The sequence below is a fragment of the Pongo pygmaeus genome, chromosome 10 (assembly GCF_028885625.2).
Source record: "Pongo pygmaeus isolate AG05252 chromosome 10, NHGRI_mPonPyg2-v2.0_pri, whole genome shotgun sequence".
NCBI lineage: Eukaryota > Metazoa > Chordata > Mammalia > Primates > Hominidae > Pongo > Pongo pygmaeus.
The window spans coordinates 108,107,290-108,131,266 of record NC_072383.2 but is presented as its reverse complement, the minus strand read 5'-3'; the positions used below and the strand labels follow the sequence as shown (position 1 = coordinate 108,131,266).

The following is a 23,977-nucleotide window of genomic DNA, read 5'->3' as shown; positions in this document are numbered from 1 at the left end:
ATAATTAAAGTAATAGTCACAAAACAGGAATGAGATGGAAGTGCTTATGATTGAGGGGAGCATGAGCAATTTAACTGAGATGGACCAATCTCTAAGAGGAACAGCTCAAAAATGCCCTCGTTCAGAATCTATTTTCAGAGTCAAAGAAGCCAGAAAAAAACATCGACTTTTGCTAAGACAAACTGTCTGCCAAATGTGAGAGGTGAAGAAGATGCCCTGGGGACTGCGAACCTGTGAGTATCTGCAGCCGAATCTGTGTGAGAGTTGTCAGCGCGGTCTGGTAGAGGACACAGATGTTGCAAACCTTCTGGACTTCTGCAGAGTCGACCCGTTTACCCCCAACAGGCCTGAGAATATTCCGGACTGATGCCGACTTTTGAAAAGCACGCTTTAGGAGACCTGGCATGGAGAAAAGAAGACATGCGAGCAGCAGCTCAGCCAGCTGCCAAATCCCACCCTGGAAAAGGAAGAGCATTTCAGTAAAGCTCTAAATGCACAGCCAGGCCAGACAGTGGGGCAACTCACTCAATTCAAGGCATTTCTTTGGGATAAATCAGAAAAACATTAACAACAGGATTTTAGGTACAACCCAAAGATCTCTTCAGAATACCCACAAATTTCTCAGAATAAGCCAGGCATATTCAAATCTTACATGGGATTCTTATACCGGAAATCATCAAATTTCAAAACCCACAATGGTAAAAATTCAGAGGACTATATTAGGGGAAGAGGGGCAAAGGCAGGGGCCCTGGCTACATCTCTATTTTCTGTGCCTTTAGAGGGAAGGCGTGACAACCTCTAGTTCTGACACCTGGTTTTGAATGATATTCTACCTTTGTTTTCAACCTTCCCATTGATATCCTGCTGGAGTTACATTTGCTGAGCCCATGCTTACTGCTAGCTATGAGACAAGAGTTTTGCAACACACTCAGTAGAACAGACACCCTGAACCTGAAAACCCACCACAGGCACGTAACTCTGTCAAATTATGCATTAGTGGCCTTTCCATAACTTTTAATAAGAGTGTGCGACGAGAACCTTCCCATGGAACCCATTACTGACCCTGCAATAGGAAAGCCACTGAAGCACTAGCCCCGCCTGTGGTTCAGTGAGTGGCTCCTTTATAAGGAGTCCCACATGGGAGATTTATTTTCTTAAGAACTCAGAAAAGCTCTACTTCTAAGAAATTAGAAGAAAGCATCCACAGATCCCTTTTCATGTTGGTTTCTGAAACATTTCATGTTAGTTCACAGCCAAACTGAAGTTCACAGGTAGCCACAGTGGCCCTAATGGAACATATGTGTGTGGACATGCTTTTATTACCCAATCTTGATTGTGTTCACCTATTTCTATTTCCCCAATCCTTGTTTTCTATTCCTATGGATTTTTTGTTTTGCTATATATGAACTTAGTGACCTAATAAGCCTCAATTGTTGTGGAACAAGCTGGAGGCCAGGTGTGGTGGCTCATGTATGTCATCCCAGCACTTTGGGAGGCTGAGGTAGGAGGATCGCTTGAGGTCAGGAATTGGAAACAAACCTGGGCAATAAGGTAAGGCCCCCATCTCTGCAAAAATTAAAAAAAAAAAAAAAATTAGCCAGGCATGGCAGTACACGCCTGTAGTCCCAGCTATTATACTTGGGAGGCTGATGTGGGAGGATCACCTGAGCCTAGGAGTTAGAGGCTGTATGAGCTATGATGGTGCCACTGCACTGTAGCCTGGGCGATAAAGTGAGACTCTGTCTCTAACAACAAGAACAACAACAACAAAAACAAAGTTAGAGCATCCCACAAACACAGCGCAACATCCATACAGGAAGAAACAGGAGCTGTACTTCAGCCAAGCGGAGCTACAGGGCTGGGCCTGCTCCCGCCACTCACTCTTCACTGGGAGCACATTCTGAGGGGATGCTGGCTGTGCGTGGGCTGGCTCCTGGCTCTCCAGCAGCTTCTTGCTCAGGATATCATAGAAGAAGATCCGGATCAGAGGCACTCCCCACAGGAACTGCAGCTGTTTGGTGATCAAGTGCATTGACTCGTTAAGGCTAGGAAAGAGCAAAGGAGACCTGGCCTGTCAGTTCCATCTGATGCAGGGCCACGGCCAGCCCACACAGCTCCTAACGGCCTTCCACTGGGAGCTGTAGCTAGGACCTGGCACTCAACATGGCAAAGAAGATTACAAAAATAAAAAGTGGAAGTAACAAATCATTGCTGAGGGGCTGGTATGTCAAGGGCATTGACTCTTCATCTTGTCTGCTTTCCCCAGATCCCCAGGCTCCATGAGTCACACTCTTCTCGAAGACACTTGCTACCACCCAGGTGACAAAAACAATCTTGTACCCACTACACTGCCTCCCTCCTCACAGCTGGCTTGCAGGTGGTAGGGGGCCAAATCTAGATGACTCAGCAGCCTCCTCAGTGTTTCCTTGCATTCCAGGGGTTCCTTGCCTGACTCCACACTATACTCAGCATCCCTCAAATTCCTGGAATCTGCTGTCACCTTCCTGCTCAAGGTGAGGTGACACCCCTAACTGGTTCCCACATTGATCATCATATTGTTAATAGCTGCCATCCATGAGCACGGCCAGGCCTGCCTGCTGGTAGGTGCTTCACATGCATTATCTCATTCAATCCTTCTAGAAAGCCCTATCAAAGGGAGGGTGAAAACTATCCCCAGGTTTCAGATGAGGAAAGCGAGGCAAAGCAAGTCGTCCAAGTCCCTCCAAGAAGAGGAAGTGGAGCGGAGAGCAGGCTGTCTGCAGAGGTGCTGCTCTGCTTCACTTACCTCCCACAGCCTCCTGACTCTCAGCACCTCCGCCCCATCCTCTTCAGGCTGAGATGTCATGCTGGGGCAGGCTGTTCCCTAGCAATGAGTCTTTTTAACCAGATAGGACCCAGGGATGTCACTCAGGTACAACAAAAGAAAAATTTGGGAATTTCCTCCCCAGGTCTTTAGTTTTCTGCTGCAAGGGTAACTGCCAGGGACCCCACGCCTCGAGCAGATATGTGAACAAGAAAACAGCTGGGCAGCAGAGCTGGTTCCTCTCCAGAAACCACTTTATCTCAGCTCAGGTAGATATTTCAAATTCATGAAGCTGCGCTTTACTTGATCTCCCTTCTTCTAGTCTAGTGTTTCTCATGTTTTTAAGTTCGTAATTACACTTTTAAAAATTTATATTCCACCTCTTGAAAAGGATTTTGGGTGATTTCTATTCCCTTTGAATCATTTGTCTTGTTTTAGCATCTCCAAAATATGGCAGTCTAGTCAATCAATAAAAGTGACAGTGAAGAAGAAAAAACATTGATAAGGTCCATAACTGAATGGCAGGAACAAAATACAAAATAATAGGATTTCAATTTTGTAAAAAAGGATCAGTATTTCTAGATAGGAAAACTGACAGGATGTTCACTCAAGTTATCTTTGGTTTACAGGATAATGGGCTTGTTTTTAGCCTCTTTTGTTCTTACTCACAATTTATTAATATATAATGAATACGTATTATTTTTGTAATAAGAAACAAAACACCACAAGCTGGAAGAAAGAAAGAAGAAGAAGATGGTGGGAGAGGCAGGAAAGACAGTGATTTGCATCTGGGACTCACCCATAATCCACAGATTGGGAGAACCAGCCAAGGACAGGATGCCAGTGGGTCAGGTTGGACTTCTTCTGGGACACATACTTCTGACAGTAGCACAGCATCTGGGTGAGCAAACTCACGAACCCATCTGTCTCCTCCTCTAACACTCTGGGGCTGAGGGAGCCCAAGTGTAGGAGGTTGCCTACAGAGAGAGAAGGCTGAGTGTGATGGGCCCAGACAAACACTTTGGTGCCTCCCAGCCCTGCTCCCTGCCTGTGGCTCAGGTGGCCACATCCCATGTGCAGCAAGAAATTTCCACATAAGGGGCACCTGTCAATGCCGGAGGCTGCTGTGTGGTGCAAAGGTAAGAAACGGGCCGAGCTGACTTCAAATCCTGGCTATGCCACAGACAAGGTGAGCCGTGGCCGTCAACCCATGTCTCAAACCTGTTTCTTCATTTGTAAGATTGGAATGATGAACCCTACTCTCCATATGAGGATGAAGTAGCAGGTAAAATGTCAGGCACACAGAGGTAGGTGATATTTAGTTAGTATTACATTTTAATATTATATTAATGCTTAAAAATCAAGGGTCAACATAAGAAATGGTCTTTGAAGAATATCTGAGTGTCGTGGGAAGTTGCTGTTATTCAACGTTCACCAGTTAGTCAACGTCACTTGCGTGAACACTCGCACCATAAACTCCTCATGAAATTTGGCCCCAGGGAAGTTTTTATCTCAAGTCTGTAATCTCGCAGGCTGAGGCGTGTGGATTGTTCGAGCCCAAGGAGTTTGAGACTAGTCTGGGCAACATGGTGAAAAACCCTGTCTCCACTAAAAATACAAAAATTAGTCGGCCGTGGTAGTGTGCGCTTGTAGTCCCAGCTATTCAGGAGACTGAGGTGGGACGATCACCTAAGCCCAGGAGGTCAAGGATGCAGTGAGCCATGACGGTGCCACTGCAGTCCAGCCTAGGTGACAAAGTGAGACCCTGTCTTCAAAAAAGAAAAAAGCTTTTCCTATCTAAAATAAATTTAGGCAAGGAGAATTCGGTGCCTCTGCCTCAAATGCTTCTATTCACAAACCCTTTCTTCCATCTACAATGAAAACACTGTAAAACAGGTAAAGCAGGCGCCGCTCTGATATAAGCCCCACCTAACTACTCCCTCCCTTCTCTCTTGAGATGAGAATTATCCAGGCAATTCACCACATTTTCACTTTTCCTTGACTGCCAGGAAGCTAAAGGCTGACATCTAATGTTCATTAACAGTCACTTAACTAGTTTGCCAGGCTGGTACATTTTCCATGTGATTTTAATTTACATGTCTATTTTAACTATCCATCTAAATATGTGTTTTTTATTGTAAGCACTTCCAATTGTTACAAAAAACAACCAAATCTCTAGAATAGTGACAGGCAAAACACTTGGGCTTTCCCTGATGGCCAGGACACAATCAAGTTCCAGCCACGGATACTCACCCATTAGACAAAGCGTATGGCATCCTTCTAAACTTTCACATACATCACGGCATCGATCTTCGTCTCTTAAAAATATGATGAATTTACGAAGCATGTCATGGGATTCTAAAACAGTGAGGCGCTGCAAAGAATGGCAGACCGTTAAATCAGAAACTGCCAGGAACAGTTTCCTGTAGAGAGTGAACTTGATCACTTGCAGATCACCTGTGGTTATGCGGGATGTGCCAGCAAACACCAAGAAGAAAATGGACAGACGAGAACCCACTTCTTTGGGCTACTAACACAAGTGTGTCTATCACGGCCACTGGTCCCAAAGAACAATTAAAGGGAGGTGTGGAAATAAGCAGAGAAGTCATTTTACTTTCTAATGTCTAAGAAGAAAAGCAAAAACACAATTGGGTTTTAGCAGGGAACTCACAGAGCCAGCTTACCTCAGGGGTCACTGTGCTGAGATGAGTCACCAGAGCAGGCACAGACATGATGTGGATGAGGAATGGCCGAATCAGATTGTCTGAGAACTGTGCAGCAATCACAGGGCTAGACACAGATAGATCCGCTCATTCAGACAGGTCTCCATGTGCATCCAGAACAAAAGCACAACCCCACCAACATGCTCAAATTCCTAGAAATTATTCTGCATGGGATTTCTGAGAAAACTGAAGGCTGAGACTGGGGACACACACTAGGGAAATGGACAAGTCAGTGATGGTACAGTTGCTGATGCCATACTGTGCAGCTATGAAAAACCAGTTTTGAAATTTTACTGACATGAGAAAATGTTCATGCTATAATGAACTTTAAAAAAAGGCAAGATGAAAAACTATATACATGGAAGAGGAAGGAGTCTGTGATGGGGAGGGAGGGAAAAAAGGGGGGTTTTGGAGTGCTGGTATAATCAATTTCTCTATTGTGTAGTGCTTACCCAGGTGTGTTCACTCTGTGATAACTCACCAATAACTCACAATTCAGTTAAGCAGTTTATTTAAAAGTATATTTACACTATAGATACACAATATATACATATATAGTATACCTATAGTATATATACTATATATAAGTATATATATTGTATAATGTTTCAAAATATAAACACAAGTATAGATACATTTTTAAAAGATTGAGGACAGATAAAGTTAACAATGTATCTCTGGTTGTAGAATCATGAGAATTTTTTTCTTTTTTATGTTTTTCTGCTTTATCTAGGTTTTCTACAATAAGCATGTATTTCTTCCATAATCCAAAAAAGATAAATACTATTAGATAAAATAATGATCCCCATCCCACACCATATATAAAAAATAATGAAATAAGCCACAGACCTAAATGCTAGTTTTATAACTAAAACCATAAAATTCTTAGAAGAAAACACAGGAGTAAAGCTTTGAGATTTCAGGTTAGGCAATGATTTCTGAGGTTATCACACTAAAAGCACAAGAGTCAAAAGAAAAAAATAGGTAAGTTATGCTTCTTCAAAGTTTAAAACTTTTGTGATTCAAAAGACACTATCAAGAAAGTGAAAAGACAACCCATGGAACAGAAGGAAACACCTGCAGATCACTTGTCTGAAAAGGGACTTGTATCTAGAGCCTATAAAGAACTCACAACTCTCATAAAAGATGAAACATCCAATTAAAAAGTAGACGAAGGATCTAAACATACATTTCTCCAAAGAAGATATACAAATGGTTAATGAGCACATGAAAAGATGTTCAACATCACTACCTACCAGGGAATTGTAAATCAAAACAACAGTGAGATACCCCTGTATACCCACGGGGATGGCTAAATAAAAGACAGATAACAAGTGTTGGCAAGGATGTGGAGAAACTGGAGCCCTCCCTCACACAACACCACTCCTGGGAATGTAAAATAGCGCAGGCACTCTGGAAAATAATTTGGCAATTCTTCAAAAGGTTAAGCATGGAGTTACCACATGACCCAGGGAAGTCTACTCCCACGAATATGCCCAAGAGAAATGAAAACATATGTCTACACAAAAACTTGTACACAAATGTTCACAGCAGCACTATTTATAATAGCCAAAAAGTAGAAACAACTCAAATGTGGTATATCTATATAATGGAATATTATTTGGTCATAAAATGCATGAAGTACTGATCCATGCTACAACATGGATGAACTCTGATTATATTATGCAAAGTGAAAAAAGCCAGTAGCAAAAGACCACATATGATGTGATTCCATTTATGTGAGATGTCCAGAACAGGCAAATCCAAAGAGACAGAAAGTAGATTAGCTGTTGCCAGGGGTTCTGGGGAGAGGGGAAAAGGGAGTGACTGCTAATGGGTATTAGGTTTCTTTTTAGGGTGACAAAATGTTATGGAATTAGATTGTGGTGATTTTTGGGAATAGGCAACCAAAATCTGGCCATAAACTGGCCCCAAAACTGGCCATAAACAAAATCTCTGCAGCATTGTGACATGTTCGTGATGGCCATGATGCCCACGGCCCGAAGGTTGTAGGTTTACCGGAATGAGGGCAAAGAACACCTGGCCCACCCAGGGCGGAAAACTGCTTAAAGGCGTTCTTAAACCACAAACAATAGCATGAGCAATCTGTGCCTTAAGGACTTGCTCCTGCTGCAGATAACTAGCCAGAGCCCATCCCTTTATTTTCGCCCATCCCTTTGTTTCCCCATAAGGAATACTTTCAGTTAATCTATAATCTATAGAAACAATGCTTATCACTGGCTTGCTGTCAATAAATATGTGGGTAAATCTCTGTTAGAGGCTGTCAGCTCTGAAGGCTGTGAGACCCCTGATTTCCTACTCCACACGTCTATAGTTCTGTGTGTGTGTCTTTAATTCCTCTAGCGCTGCTGGGTTAGGGTCTCCCCGACCAAGCTGGTCTCAGCAGGTGATGGTTGCACAACTCTGTGAACATACTAAATGCCAGGGAATGGTATGCTTTAAATGAATAAAGTGTATGAGATGTGAATTAGACTTCAATAAAGTTATTTTAAAAAATCACTCACAGGTCATGCAGAAAAAAAGGTAAGACAACAACTTACAGAGGGAAAAAAAAGGTTTCTTCTAGCTAATGTGCTCCAATAGCAATGAGCAGAGGTGTTAGTGGTATTTAGGCTCTCAGAATTCACACTATGTACTTTCATTTTCAAGAGTCCATTTTTGGGACAAGGATGTTTTATGAGGCTGAAATGCTGAAAATATCAGTACTTATGTTCACCACTTGTCTAGGTAAGGCTAACCAACTGAGCTAACCTCTGTGATCTGAGTGGGGCACATGAAAAGAGAACCATGTTATTTTCTGCAGGTTAGAAAGAAGTTTAAAACAGAAGAGCACAATTCCCTAAACAGAAGAAAAGCAAACCACAGAGAATGCTGCTAAACCTACAACCAGTCACTTCACATTTGCAAGGAAAGGACTGCATCGTTATAACAGCACAAGGGGCTGTGACATTCTCTAGGGGTTCTCACAGAAACCTATGGATTCCATTCTGGGCCATATCCCTAAGTAACTTGGCCTGACAGACTGGGAGCAACATATCAGTGGAAGCATTATAGGACTGCAGGGCTGCCTCAATGTTTGGAGGGGTGTGATCTTTTGAGTCTGCATGAGGCCAGACTCAAAAAACCACACACACTGCAAACACTCCTACAACTCCCTCAATTTCTTATTACCGATTTCCCCAGCATGAGGTCAACAGAATCTTTCTTTAGCCCACCTGTAGCTGTTGCATTTAAGCACCCCGGGTGACAAAGTCTATAAGTGCACTGCTTACTTGAATGTTTAACAGGGCTAGACATGGTGGGGGGTTGGGGAGAAGGATAAACAAAAGAGGTATGACTGACGCACAATCCCTGCTAACAGAGAGCTCAGAGTACAACCAGAGAGCTGGGCAGGCATATGGGGAAAAACAGAAGCCACAGCTAGTGGGTACATGACTGAGTGCCTGGGCAAACTAGGGGTCCAGATAATCAATGCCATGGCAGTGTGAGGAACAGGGCAAGTTTGGGAAGGTTCTCAAGTGCTATTTACTAAAAAAAATATATATTATTCTTAGAATACAAAAATGTGTCCAATATGTGAGGCAAGTACAAAGAATAAGAAGAAAGAGTATGAGCTCTGGAGTTAAATAGCCTGGGTTTAATTTCTGGCCTGGCCACTCCCTGCTGTGTGACCAAAAGCAAACAGTTTAACTTCTCTGGGCCTTAGCTTCCTTGTCTGTAAAATGGAGAAAAGCCAGTTGTGCTGGCTCACTCCTATAATCCCAGCACTTTTTGAGAGGCTGACGCATGAGGATCACTTGAGGCCAGGAGTTTGAGACCGGCCTGGGCAATATAGTGAGACCCTGTCTCTACAAAAATTTTAAAAATAAAAAAATTAGCTGGGCATGTGCCTGTAGTCCTAGCTACATGGAAGGCTGAGGTGGGAGGATGGCTTGAGCCCGGGAGTTTGAGGCTGCAGTGAGCTCTGATCATGCCACTGCACTCCACCCTTGATGGCAAAGCATGACCTTGTCTCAAATAAATAAAATGGAGATAAGAGAATGTGGTGAGGAGTCAGTTAACGAATGTAAAAGTTTTAGAACAGTGTGTGGCCCATGAATGTTAGCTATTCATATTTCAGGATTTAGTGATCACGTCTTGGCACACCACTGATGATTTTATAGACTTTCACTATATTCCTATATGATGAAACCACTGATATCTTATTTTAAAAGGTCCTGATTGTGTTCAATTATATACAAACATTCAGAGGGGAAAAGTACTATTTGGGAAAAAGGCTTTAGAGTAGCCTGGCCTTCATAAGTGATTCAGTGGAATCTAATACATACAGAGAAGAAAAACTGCAAGGATGGGTGCTGGTTATATTCTTAAAGGAGAATTTAAGTGTGGTGGAATGACTGGATGTGAGCATGCTGGTGAATCATATGTGAATTACAACCACACCGGGACAGGGGAGGGATGCTGGACAGGAAAGAAAGGTGAGGTGCTCCTAGAGCTTGTGTCTCTGGAGGTGGAGGGGGAGGCAGAGCTGCTCCTGAGCTTGAGAGTTCAGGCCTCAGTGTGCTGACCTTCACTGTGTCTGCCAGAGGACAGTGGGCAATGCTGCTGGAATGAGCTGCCCCACAAAGTGACTCGGGTAGGGACAGTTGCAGTGAATCTGTTTCTTAGGCTTCTGGGAAAACCTGTTTGTACCTAGATATTAGGGCTCATCAAATACAACTCACGTAACTTCTCTAAAAGTATGAAATGAAGGTGCAATTGTTCATTAGATAATTAGTTATACTTCCGTAACTAATGATAGCATAACCGGTTACATCCTGTTCTTCTGTGTGAGGGTCTAGCCTCTAGAGGCATGTGGTCTAATATGGCAGCCACTGGCTATATGTGGCTACTGAGCACTTAAAAATGTGGCTGGTCCAAACTCAGACGCGCTCTAAGTACATACCAGTTTTGAAGACTTGGCATGAAGAGAAAAATGTAACACATTATTTAATTTTAATTAAAATAATTTAAAAATATTGGTTACATGTAAAAATAACATTTTGGATATATTAGTTTAAATAAAAACATATCATTATACTAAATTTCCCTTTTATTTTGACTTTTTTTTTTTGAGACCAGGTATTACTCTGTCATCCAGGCTGGAGAAGCTCAATCATGGCTCGCTGTAGCCTTGACTTCCCTGGCTGCAGTGATCCTCCCACCTCAGACTCCTGAGTAGCTGGAACCACAGGCACATGCCACCATGCCCAGCTAATGTTTGTATTTTTTGTAGAGACAATGTTTGGCCATGTTGCCCAGGCTGGTCTTGAACTCCTGAGCTCAAAATGATCTGCCCACCTCGGTCTCCCAAAGTGCTGGGATTACAGGCATGGGCCACCGTGCCTGGCCTCTTTTGGCTTTTTAAATGTGGCTCTAACTATATATCCATCAGACAGACCTGCTCTAGGTCAGCCTTGTCCAACAGAACTTTCTGTGATGCTGGAAGTTTTCTATATTTGTGCTGTCCCACACAATTGCCACTAGTTACATGTGGCTGCTGAGCATTTGAAATGTGGCTAATGCAACTGAGGAAGTGAATTCTTCATTTTATTTAACTTAAATGAATTTTCATTTAAACAGCCCCCTGTGGCTAGTGGTTAGTGGAAAGCACAGTCTAGACCAGGTGTTTATAAACTATGGCCTATTCTTGTAAATAAAGTTGTACTGGAACACAGTCATGCTCATTTGTGTATGTACAATCTACGGCTGCTTTCAAGATGCAGTGGCAGAGTGGTTGTGACAGAGGCTGTATGGCCCATAGAGTTGAAAATATTTATCCGGCTCTTTCCAGAAAATTTGGCCAACCCATGCTCTAGCCCATCATTTTCCAAATAGGTTTTCCATGGAAAATGATTTCATGGGATATCAATGGCATCCAAAAAACAAGGCAGGGGTATTCCATGCTCAGATATGTTTGGGCCAACCCCGGGTTAAATAAGCCCACGGGGTCCTGCTAGCATAGCAGGACTTCTCAGAGCTCTCAGCATGAAAGTGTACTGTAGATCCACAGATGGGGGCAGAGCAGGCAGCTTTCACCAAGCTGGTTCCACCATGACACTCTTCCTTCCAGGATCTTTTATTAACATCTCCCCAAGCTAGTGTTCCCCTCGACAGTTTAAACATGTTCTGGACCTCTGAATAAGCACAGTGTTTTACATCTGGCAATTCTCAGAATTGCAGGCATAATTTCCATAAGGAATTACTTAGCTTCTTCAGTACTTGACATCTCCAAACTAAGTGAAGGCAAATATCACCTCTTCTCTGGTCCTCCAAATTCTAACATTTTACATGCGTGTTCGCATTATTTCCTTAATCCTCTCACCCTGCCCTTTGCTGGGCTTCTTCTGGCTCCTAGGTTTTTTGTTTCGTCAATTAAAACTTCAAAAGGAAAAATGATTGCATCTTGGCCTCTTTTAGATAAAAGAAATTCATTTTGAATAGTTTCCAAAGATCACACTGCAATAATATTCAGGGCTGAAGATTAAGAAATATTCAAGACTGAAGATTAAGAAAAAGTTTGAGCAGTCACAAAAGTGCTCACTTTCATTAAGAACAATGCTTCCTGTAAATTCTGACAAAGTGGGCAAGTCTATACCTAATACCAGTAACGAGAGAAAGAAAAACCAAGAGGAGGAAGCATTCAAGAACATGCCAACACCTCAGCTATGGTTTCTTACTCACCGTAACGCTAGAGAAAAGGCTGCTGTTAAAGTGCCTTTGGATAGACAAGGACGGGGTCTTGCCAGGCCACGGGTTAACAGTATCTGAAAAGAATGTTTTAATTGGTCAGAGGATAATACCAACTTTATATTCATTTGTACATAAAAAAGCAAAAAAGTAAACTGAGTGCTTCAGATAAAAAAACTGTATTGTGAGCCAGGCATGGTGGCTTGTGCCTACAGTCCCAGCTCAGGAGGCTGAGGCAGGAGGATTCCTTGAGGCCAGCCTGGGTGACAGAGCAACCCTGTCTCTTAAAACAACAACAACAAAAAAAAACCCCCAAAAACCGTATGCAGTGTTTTTATAAAAGGAAAGGGAAGAAAGTATTGGGTAACGAGGTTAACTCTACCACTCTTTCTCTAAATATTATGGTTAGAAATTCTTTAATAATAAAGTTAAAAAAACAGCTAATAAAAATAATGCCAGACTTAAAATTTAAAGACACCATATTATTTTAGAAACCGTTTAATTACGGTGTGAAGTAGAAGGTTCCTCTAGTGAGACAACTGCCAGTCATACCAGCTTCTGCCAACAGACCACCTCACAGGGTTGTTGTGAGAAGCATATGAAACCAAATCAGGAAACAGCCCATCACAGCACTAGGGAGAAGGAAGGGCAAAGTCAACATTACTGCTCAAACTCAAGAATTCCATAGTACCTTTAAACAGCAATCAGGCTTTCTTAACAATTCCCTAGAGGTATGATCTGGCACAACAAGGTACAAAGTGGAGAGGGCTGTTTGAGGACACAGAGCTAGAAATACGATTCTAGACATCAACCAAGAAGGAATCTGAGGGAACAAGCCCTGAGGTCTCCTTCCAGAGTTTAAATGTCAAAAGACTGGATTACCCTTGCAGCCAAAAATGTGGAGCATTCAAGGGATCCCAGCACCACTGCCCTCCCTTTACCTGACCCACAAGTGAGACACGGCAGGGGAAGGAAGAAGAGGACAGCAGGCATCAAGCTCTTCCTATGAAAAGTGTTTCTGAGGAGGGCACCAGGTATGCTGAACGCAAATGTAAAAATCCAAGTGCAGGTGTTGGAGAGTGGAGAAGTCGCACACTGGGGGGCAGGAGTCACAGACCTGCAGCACAGAATAAAATCCATGCTGGTTGAGATGTCCCATTATATTTGCACAAACGTGGTTCATCGCTGGTCGAAGACTTTCACCTAAAGAAAGAAAACAGTGAGAACAAAAAAGTCTCTTGTCATAATGTGACCTGTTTATGTGGGACAGGAAATTGTGTCCCACATCCGAGGCCCTAAGAAATGAGATACCCCCTGGCTTGCCTCCCTTTTCCCTTAGGCCTGGTGCCAGAGTACAGGGAGGCAATGCGTATCTGGAACTCTGTCTCTCCTGGAAGGCCTGGCTCAAGTGTCACCTCTTGAGTGATGGGTCCTCTCACACCCCTAGCCAGAAGTGACATCTCTGGCCTCTGAGCTCCTGTAGCACCTTTTCTAATTCCCTCCTAGGGCCTGGCACTGTCTTCGCCAGGGGGATGCCTACTCTCCTCAATGGGACATGAGCTTCCCGGCAGGGCCCACAACTCAACAATTTTTGGGTTCCCCTCAAGAGGCCAGGGTCATGACTGAAATAAACCCTCCCTGCTGACCTGGAGCCTTGCATACAGTTTCCCCTGCTTTCCGTTTCATCCCCGCTCTTCACTCTGTGAATCGTAGCTCTCTCCAGCTCTCAGCTTACACACCACTTCTTCAGGAAAGCTAGAGCCCCAGACCAAGCAAGGCCTCCCCACCCTACTGGACACTCTCATTTCTCTTTCATGCTTCCTTCCAAACACTTACCACATTATTGTCATTTTATATCTATTAGCGACATCTATTTAATGCCTGTTTTCCTCATCGGACTTTAAGTTCTGTGAGGAAGGAAGCACCTAAAGTCCCTGGAGGGCAATGCCCCTTCCTGTTTTGCTTATCTCTGTCTTCAGCGCCTAGCGGCATCTGGCATGTATGGGCTACTTGTTGAACAGATGAATGAAATGACCACATGAAACACATGGGGCTAACGACACTTACCAGGGAAGGAAGCAGTTTATAATGCAAATTTTATGGGCAAAATAGAATTATTCACAACCTAATGATTTTCCAAGTAAAATGACAACGCTTAAGTGAATGTTATCACTTGGAGGCTAAGGCACTGTGGAAATTATAAAAATTAAAATCAGAAGAACCACGCCTTTAAATGTAAATTCAAAGAAGGGTCGAGTACAACACACAATGCTGAATGGATTCTGGATACTGCGATGCAGTCTGATGGTCAGCACCAAGGGCCATCCTCATTTGTATCGTCTCAGGGCCTTCCCTGAGGCTTGTGGCAAAAATGCTTCTTACAAAGGAAAAAAGGTCCCCGAGCTCTCTATGGAAATGTTGGTTAGACAACATTTTGAAGCAAGTCCCACAGACCTTTTCCCCGAAGAATTTTCCACGTTGAAGTGTCCGTGAAGGTGACAAGCATCGTGAGGTACAGGGTGATGAGTCGGGAGTCCTGCAGGATTTCAGGCTGGAAACAATAAACACAGCAAGATTAAGACACACATCCTCTGATTCCAGACAGTGAAGTGTTCACTTTACAACTGCTCTACGGGCACTCAGCCTGGAATCAGAGTCAGGATTATAAGTCAGTCTTAATTCTTTTTCTCTTGGGCAATGACCACTCCAGGAGTTAAATAACAGGGAATTTGGCACTCTAGTGCCTGACCGTGGAATCATGTATTCTTGGGAGTGGAGAATTGAGAATCCCTAGAAAACAAGATGACCAGGGCTGGCTTACTGTATGTACATGTGCCTGCCTGTCTGTCTGAACTCTGCAGCAACACAGCAGAAATGCAATTGAGCATGACTGGGACTCTGGGCTCAGCCTTCTGACTTTACCACTTACTAGCTGTGTGAGCTTAGGCAAGTTTCTTAACCTCTCTGTGCCTCAGTTTCCTCATCTGTTGACCAGAAATAGTAACACTGCTTTCCTCATAGGGTTGTTGTGAGAAGTAAATGGATTAATGCGTACGATGCACTAAGAACAGTGTCTGGCACATAGATAACTCCATGTAATGTTGGCTGCTGTTCTAATTTTGATGACAGTTCATTGTTTCACCAAGTGTAAGTCAAGCAAAAGGCCTGACTGCTTTCTAGGCCCACAGACCCTATAGCAGGTCCCCCTGGAAGGGATCTCGGAGACAACCTTGGAGACCACTGAGTTCAAACCTCTAAGCTCATCGACAGTAAGAGAGGGGAAGCAGCTTGTTCAAGGCCACGTGGGAAATGAACAGCAGAATCAGGACTCAATTTCACATATTCCTGGCTCCAGAGTCAGGGCCCTTTTTCTCCTGACGTCTGTTGCTTTGCATAAACTTTTTTTGTTTGTCCAAAATAGAAGAGCCTCTCCTCAAAAGAGCAATCTGTTTTGGAATGTAAACACAGAGAGCAGATAAACAAGGATCTGCCTGGCTCGAGTGCAGGCAGGGAAATAACCTGCCCACTTGGCCCTAAGGCATTCTGGTGGACTCCCAGGGCTCCGAGGAACATAGTGTGGAAACCCTGCCCTGAGCCATGCCTCACCTGACAAGCCAGGTGTGGCAAGAGCCATTCCTGAACACCCAAAGAGGGATGGCTGGGAATGGATTATTACTGGGGCGGGGGGCGGTCCGGGGACTTTCGTTCCATTACTGAGCTGCTATCTCTGTCCTTGCCAAGCATCTGGCCCTGAAACCTCTCTCTCCCTATATGCAAAGTGGAAGAAGCTCCTGTATATGTCTGCTCACACCCCGTCCATCCTTTTCAGAACACTGAAGGGGGTAGGGGAACACAGGACCAGGCTGGGCTAGCGGCAGTACCCCATTCCTCTTGCCACTGTGACTGGTTCAGGGACGAACCCAGGATTCCACTGGACCTACAAGAAACCTGGATTTTTGAACTGGTCGGGAGGCCTCTCCTCCCTTTAGTCAAGACAGAGTAAGAATATAAAGTCAAAACTGCTGGTTGCCGTCATTACAGCAGGGAAGGACGAGGTGACCCCAAAAGGGAGCAGGGATGAGAGAAAAGAATGAGAGAGAGAATCCAGAACCCCCTGGCTCTCCTCACCCCAGCTGCCACGTTACTGAATATATTCTAGAGCACAACGTTCTCTTCCTTGCTTAACCGGTAGGTGATACTAGCTGTGCTCACATTGGGCTTCTGTACTTTTAACAAGAGGCCTGACTAATATAATAATGTAGATCATAAAGTACCGATTACATTAAATGAACGGGAAGGAAAGTGACGGATTCCCTGGCATGGAGGCTGTGGCGTGGCAAGCGGGTTAAGGGTCCAACACACACCAGAGGAGGGCTCATATTGATAACAGCATCAAAATTCCTCTCTTCCAGAACAGTGGCTCAACTAGCAACTCTGGTTGATAGGGACTCTGAAAATACAGACTAAAATCTACAGGTGAAAATGACATATTTACTGTTTCTGGTTTTGCCTTTTTTTTTTTTTTTTTTTTTACCTTGAGCTGCTTGAGAAAATCACAGCAGTACCACAGAATGTTCTTGATCTGTTTAATCCAAAGGAGGGTGAGGTCCTTAGAACAAGCCAGGGACACATACCACACCTATAGGAGGGAAAAAGAGGAATGTCATGGGCTGTTATAGAGATCATATCACATATGCTCTAACTGTTGGAACTGGACCTATTAGTTAGGTCCACTGCCAGATAAAGCAGTGGACCTGAATGGACGAATAAGCTGTAAACAGGACTTATTTTAACACTAAACCCAAAGACAAAATAGCCTAGTAAGAAAATTTACTATCCTGTGTTGTGGCAAAAGCAGAACGTAGCTACTTGGATCATGAAGAAAGTAAGGAATCATTTGTACTTTGGTAATGTTTTCCATCCACTACTTATTTGCATTTGTGTATGAATTGGTCCTAACATTCAACAGGAACTTTCAGAGCCCAGTAGGCTGGCCCTTAAGAGCTTGTGGGAAACACTGCGGCTCCCGTCCACTTACCTTAGGCTCATTCTCAGCATCCATGCTGCTCAGGATGCTGCGACACAACTTCTCAAATCTCTGCAAAGAGACATACTGGGGGTTATACATTCCCACAACCCATCGAAAAGTGAAAACAAAGAAAACAAGCCTTCGGCAGGTACCTGGCATGTGCAAGTATTATGCCAGGTGATTCACACATAATCACATGCAGTTCCTTCCTACAGATGAGGACACTGAAGATCATAAAGACTAAAGGGTTCTCCAACTGGTGGCCCAAGAGCTGGAGGAACCCTATAGAAATGTTTTAGAAACTGGTATACTTCACATAAAAATCCAAATTGAGGCTTCTTTCAAAAAACAATATCAATCTGGCAAACTGGACTTGGATTCCTGCAGGCCTACTGCTGTCTCCTCAACTGTGCTCTCCAGTTTACCGTTTCTTAAGCACCATGGATACTGACTTTTGCCTCACAGACAGTAGCCAAAGGCTGCTGTATCACCACTTTTATCCTGTAATGCAAAAGGAAGAAAAGTGGAAACTAGAAAACAGGTTCCATTTTGGCTATACCAATCCTGGATCCACCCTTAAACCATGTGATATTGGGCGGGCTGCCCTACCACCCTGAGCTGCAGTTTCCTTCTCTGTAAGATAAGGTTCACCTCCTCCAGCTTATCTGTCCTCATCTACGTAATCATGTGTTCACTGCCTGCATAGTCCTCCCTCTCTTGCTGGGCTATGAGCTCCATGAGCATAGAGATCTTGCCCGTCCTGTTTCCTCCCAAGGGCCCAGTGCCTAGAGAGGGTTGGCACAATGTGAAGCTTAGCAATAGCGAATGCTTAACAGCTGGTAACATGGAGACATGCCTCAGTGGCATTGTTAGTACTATTACAGATAACTAGCTGCTTTTCTGGGATTACATTTTTCAGGCTGATCATTCTAATCCCTAAGGTGCAAACTGGCACCTTTTGTATGATTTGTAGGATATTTAAAAAATTTCAAATTGCCAAGATTTACAAATTAGAACATTGATGGTGGCTCACGCCTGTAATCCCAGCACTTTGGGAGGCTGAGGCAGGTGGATCACTTGAGCCCAGGAGTTTGAGACAAGCCTGGGCAATATGGTAAAACTCTATCTCTACAAAAAATACAAAAATTTGCTGTGCGTGGTGGCACACATCTGCAGTCCCAGCTACTCAGGAGGTTGAGGTAGAAGAATCGTTTGAGACTTGGGAGGTCAAGACTATAGTGAGCTGTGATAGTGCTACTGCACTCCAGCCTGGGCGACAGTGAGACCCTGTCTCAGAAAATGAAAGAAAGAATGAACGAACATTGAGCATAAAGACTCAGATCTTTGGCATCTCTTTAAAAAAAAAAAAAAAAATCAGAGGCTGGGTACAGTGGCTCACGCCTGTAACCCCAGCACTCTGGGAGGCTGAGGCAGGTGGATCACAAGGTTAAGAGATCGAGAGCATCCTGGCCAACATGGTGAAACCCCATTTCTACTAAAAATACAAAAATTAGCTGGGCGTGGTGGCACGCGCCTATAGTTCCAGCTACTAGGGAAGCTGAGGCCGGAGAATTGCTTGAAACCGAGAGGTGAAGACTGGCAATGAGCCGAGATCGTGCCACTGCACACCAGCCTGGCAACAGAGCGAGACTTCGTCTCAAAAAAAAAATCAGAGTATGAGTCCACCACCGAGGTGTGTAGTAGCTGCTCCCCACGGATGGGGCAGGCCACAGACCCTGCTACTCCCTTTGATGTCCTCACCACTGCTGCCTGTCAGTTACTGTTTAATATGATTTGTATTTTGTATTATGTTTTATCTCATATATGTTTTTTTTTTACTCATTTACCTAAACTTCCTGACTCTTGCATGCATCTGAGTTCAACTTGTGCTTATAATGGTCAATGTGAAAAGATTCCTAAAAGCATTGGGCAAAATCCCTCCAAAACAGGTCCCAAGAAAACAAAAGGGACAGGATGTGAGGGTGACAGTAATTACCTCATAAAGCTGCTATAAGAACTGAGTTAATATCAATAATTAAAAAAGATCTGACATATGGAAGTATTATACATGTTTGCTATTATCATTTTACCTCATTATCCTCTTTGATTCTGAATAAGAACAGCAGTTTCCTGGCAATCTTAAAAATACAAAGTGCACTTCTTTTAGTGGACTCAGGGTCATGTGCTTTAAAAAAGTCATCAATCTCTCTCCTAGAAAGGAAAGGGCAAAAAAAGACATTTTAAATTAACAGCTTGTAGCACCTGGAAGGCTTTTCAAGCACTTTATGAGAAAAAACTCATTTATCTGCTATTAATTGGGAGCCAGAGAATCATGTGCTAGGGAGATCCTAGCCCTTACCTGATATCTCTCTGCAGTCGACTCCGACAGAGAAAACTCCGGACATGGGCCTGGATCACGACAGCTGCCCGCTCCCGCTCCTTCTGCACAAGCCTTTCTTCTCGTGCCTGACGGGCTCTATCGATGAACCATGCTCTCGAGGTCTGAGACAGGGTGAACATGTTTGCAAACTTGCACAAACCCTGCAAGGAAAATGGGCAAGCAGGTGTTGTAGATTGTTGTGTGAAAAACACACATAGAAAGGGGCTCAAGAGCAGAGGGTGGGCAGGGACCTGGGCAGCAGAGATACTCAGGACCTGTCAACACCCTCCAAAGTGCTAACAGCTCTCTGGCACAAGTCCCAACCTCCTATAGGCTCTTTCATGCAACTCACCAAGACCAGGGATGCTACATCCTATATTAAATAATCACATCTTCTTAAGGGAAAGAGCACAGCACCTGGCATAGGATAAGGGCAGGCCCAGCTTTACGAACAAAGAATGGATCAGTCCCACCCATAAAGCTCTAATTCAAACCAGGTATCCTATAGGTCAAAGATTCCCAGATATTTGAATTTTCTGGAGTAGTCCACAGTATTTGGGAAACCAAAACTGAGAAGTCAGCTTTTATTTTGCCAAGTAAAGACTTGAGGGAAAAATCAAACATGATTATTTGCTGTCATCATCATTGTATTCATCCATTCACTAAACAAATATTTACCAGTGCATACTTTTTGACAGCACACAAAAAAGAAAGGGCCATTTCAACATTAACAAAGCAAAAGGTACATACTTCAGAATGCAAGACAGTCCATTACATTGAAGATATTTGGTTTTATGTATAGCTTATTCCATTGTCCTTACAATTACCATCCTGCCAAGGACCAGTGAAGGCTTTACTGCAGAACTGGTCCTGTCCACTAACGGGTGCTTTTCTGAAGAGCAGCTCTAAATTATATACTAAGTTTTTATCTAAATCACCAGTAACTGTTTTTTCCTAAAGGAACAGCTTTTGCTAGCAGCCTAAAGCACACAGCAGTGACCCACGGAGGCTCCCATATTGAGATGATTTCTTTAGATGCTTGATGATGTTGCCATTCTATACAAAATGCACAATCAGCCCAGTTAAAAACACTGAAATGAATTATTCAGAAATCTAGACTTCCAGAAAACAATCTACCAGTCACCCACATGAAAATATCATCCAGAGTAAAAAGTTGGATGGCTAGAACTAGGGGCCATCTATCCTAAGTGAAATAACTCTGAAACTGAAAGGCAAATACTGCATGACCTCACTTAGAAGTGGGAGCAAAACAATGGGCCCACATGGACAAACAGAGTGGAATAAGATAATGGAGACTCCAAAAGGTGGGAGATGGGACAGGGGTAAGGATTGAACAATTATTTATTGGTACAATGTTCACCATTCAGATGATGGGTGCACTAAAAGCCCAGACTCCACCATTACACAACATACGCATATAAGAAACCTGTACCCCCTACATCCATACAAAGAAATTTAAAAATTATTAAAATAAATATTGGACTTAACAGTATTATCTCCTAGAGGTATTAAATGAATTACGTGTTATTGAAAGGCATTTAATAAGTGTGCTCTATTATTAGTATTAATAAGGACAATAAAATAATACTCTTTTATAACCAAAAAAAAGTTGGTGCTAGCCTCCCACCACATGAACATATCAAGGGACCTCTGTGACCCCTTCTCAACAGTGATCTGTCAAACATCATCAGTAATCCTTGAAACAAACTAACAGAGCCCACTTGACCACAGGAGGGAAGGTATTAGGTTGGTACAAAAGTAATTGTGGTTTTCAACTTTTTTAAAAAAACACTAAGTCGTAATTACTTTTGCACCAACTTATAAAAGGCTTGGAGAGAAACGGTAGCCATCTTCTGAATCATTTACGCTTCCTGCCCCAACAGTAAAGTCTGGAGATCTCACCTGAGGACCTGCCTGTGTCGCAGAAATGCCAGGTAATCATTAGTGATCTTGCACAGGACTCGTGGCTGAGAACAGCTTCTCACTTCAGAAAAGCTTGTTATTTTTTCTGGCAGAAGCAGAAGAAAAAAATCCAGACTTAGGGTTAAATTTTATAGGTGTGGTATCATACATCTTCCTCACTGAGTAAAAGTAATAACTACAATGCCAATGGTTTTTTAAAAACACCACTGGGTCCTCTTTATTTAATGTCTCATCTAAGTTTTATACTGTATCTCTTCAATCCTCACAGTTTAAAGGGACTATGTTGAAAATAAATCCCAAAGTTGTTGTTGAATTAAAGCTGTGATGGAAGCAAAATAACTTAGAGGTCATGGAATGTTAAAGAGCTATTGAAAATTATATTTGACATTTTCCTTTTTTTTTTTTTTTTTTGAGATAGTCTCACTCTGTCGCTGAGGTTGAAGTGCAGCAGCATAATTTCAGCTCACTACAACTTCTGCTCCCAGGTTCAAGCGATTCTCCTGCTTCAGCCTCCCAAGTAGCTGGGATTACAGGTGTGTGCCATCATACCCTATCTCAGTTGGGATTACAGGTGTGAGCCACTGTGCCTGGCCATGTTTGACATATTTTTTTTTTTTTTGAGACGGAGTCTCGCTCTGTCGCCCAGGCTGGAGTGCAGTGGCGCGATGTTGGCTCACTGCAAGCTCTGCCTCCTGGGTTCACGCCATTCTCCTGCCTCAGCGTGTTTGAAATTTTTAATGATAATGGAAAAACGTTTATGCCTTAGAAGTGAATAAAGGGCTGCCTGTGGACCAATAAGATCCCAATTGCCTAAAGAAAAATGCACACACACACAGATACAAAACTAGCATGAACTATACCAACATGTTACCAGTGGCTGTTTTGAGGTACTGAAATTGGGGGAAATTTTTCTTAATTGGTCTGTATTTTCTAAATTTTCCACAGCATGCACATGGTGAAGCAGCACTGCACAGTGAGGGGCACACGGGCTTTGGGAGTCACACAGAGTTGGAGCCAGTCCCTAGCTCTGCCACATATTATAGGGAGAAGGTCTAAGTCTTTTTTTTTTTTTTTAAGGCAGGGTCTCGCTCTGTCATCCAAGCTGGAGTGCAGTGGTGCAATCATGGTTCACTGCAGCTTCTACCTCCCAGGATCAAGCGATTCTCCCACCTCAGCTTCTCAAGTAGCTGGGACCACAGGTACATACCACCACATCTGGCTAGTTTTTAAATTTTTTGTAGAGGTGGGGTCTTGCTATGTTGCCCAGGTTGGTGGTCTCAACCTCCTGGGCTCAAGAGATCCTCCTGCCTTGGGGTCCCAAAATGTTAGGATTACAGGTATGAGCCACCGCACTGGGCCCTGAGTCTTTTCCATCATCATCTATTAATTGGCTTAGAGGTTAATAATGAGGACTAAATGTGATGATGTGTATCAGGTACCTGTGGAGGTACTTGAGTGCACACTGTAGAGGGTATAGTCAGTAAGTCTAACTGGTGTATTATTTTTATAGACAAAAGGATTAAAAAAAAAAAAAAAACTCTTCAGCAGAGGCTCCCACCTGGACAGTTACTAAGGTTCTCTGGGTAGGAAATAATGCTGGCAGTCTGACATTTCTCACCCATTAACTTTTTTCCTATCTTAAGTGCACTAAGATTCACCAGTCCTGTCCCTTGGTCTATGAACTCCTGGCCCTGTTGTTTAGAGTGAGTAACAGATTCAAGCTCCTCAGGGCTGCAAAAGAGCAGGGACCAAGCCACGAGCACAATGATATGCTCCCTCCATGACATGTAGACACTGCCTCAGTGGCAGAGGGTCCATGGAATTAGAAGGGGAAGAGGGAGCCTCTTCCCAGAAGAAAAACAAAGTTGCATGCAAACTGTACCTAAGTACTGTAAGACGATCTTAAAACTTTCACTTCTCCCAGGGGGCCTCCCAGGATAAGAAATTACTCTTATCCCCTTCCTTGAGATTATCATCCCTTCAGCAATGTTATTGGTTGATTTCTGTTCATACCATATAATAGCCTACACTTTACAGTTTTTCTCATCCTTTCCTATATACCTTCTCCACCTGCACAGTGTATACTATAGTTCATCAATAAATAAAACACACAATCAAGTGTTTATTAAGTACTTATTTTGCTAAATGCCATGGAGAACCAAAGAAAAGGCTGTGCGCAGCAGAAAAAGTCTTGCATCAGAGAAAGCGGGCCTTGGTTCTTTTTAGTACTCATTCTATCCGACATTTGGCCAAGTTACTTATCCTCTCTAGGCCTCAGTTTCCTTATGTGTAAATCGAGGGTAATAATAGTGTCTATGTCCTAGGGTTGCTGAAAGGATTAAATGCAA

The 23,977-nt window shown here is 43.3% G+C and overlaps 1 protein-coding gene across 12 annotated transcripts in view; it reads right to left on the bottom strand.

Moving 5' to 3' along the window:
* The window catches only part of UBE3B (ubiquitin protein ligase E3B), a 59,056-nt gene that overhangs the window by 33,146 nt on the left and 1,933 nt on the right, over window positions 1–23,977 (bottom strand). For 6 of the 12 annotated variants that reach the window (XM_054445380.2, XM_063646698.1, XM_054445378.1 and 3 more), the window contains exons 2-14: window positions 21,609–21,714; window positions 19,665–19,846; window positions 19,396–19,516; window positions 17,315–17,374; window positions 16,811–16,915; window positions 14,731–14,827; window positions 13,394–13,479; window positions 12,271–12,353; window positions 5,488–5,593; window positions 5,057–5,177; window positions 3,603–3,780; window positions 1,882–2,045; window positions 232–399 (exon numbers count right to left, since the gene is read on the bottom strand). In XM_054445380.2, the coding sequence (XP_054301355.1) occupies window positions 232–399; window positions 1,882–2,045; window positions 3,603–3,780; window positions 5,057–5,177; window positions 5,488–5,593; window positions 12,271–12,353; window positions 13,394–13,479; window positions 14,731–14,827; window positions 16,811–16,915; window positions 17,315–17,374; window positions 19,396–19,516; window positions 19,665–19,825 (1,450 nt within the window). In that variant the 5' untranslated portion in view covers window positions 19,826–19,846; window positions 21,609–21,714. The remainder of the gene's footprint in view (window positions 1–231; window positions 400–1,881; window positions 2,046–3,602; window positions 3,781–5,056; window positions 5,178–5,487; window positions 5,594–12,270; window positions 12,354–13,393; window positions 13,480–14,730; window positions 14,828–16,810; window positions 16,916–17,314; window positions 17,375–19,395; window positions 19,517–19,664; window positions 19,847–21,608; window positions 21,715–23,977) is intronic. The other 6 variants (XM_063646696.1, XM_063646699.1, XM_063646703.1 and 3 more) reach the window with 1 other exon arrangement.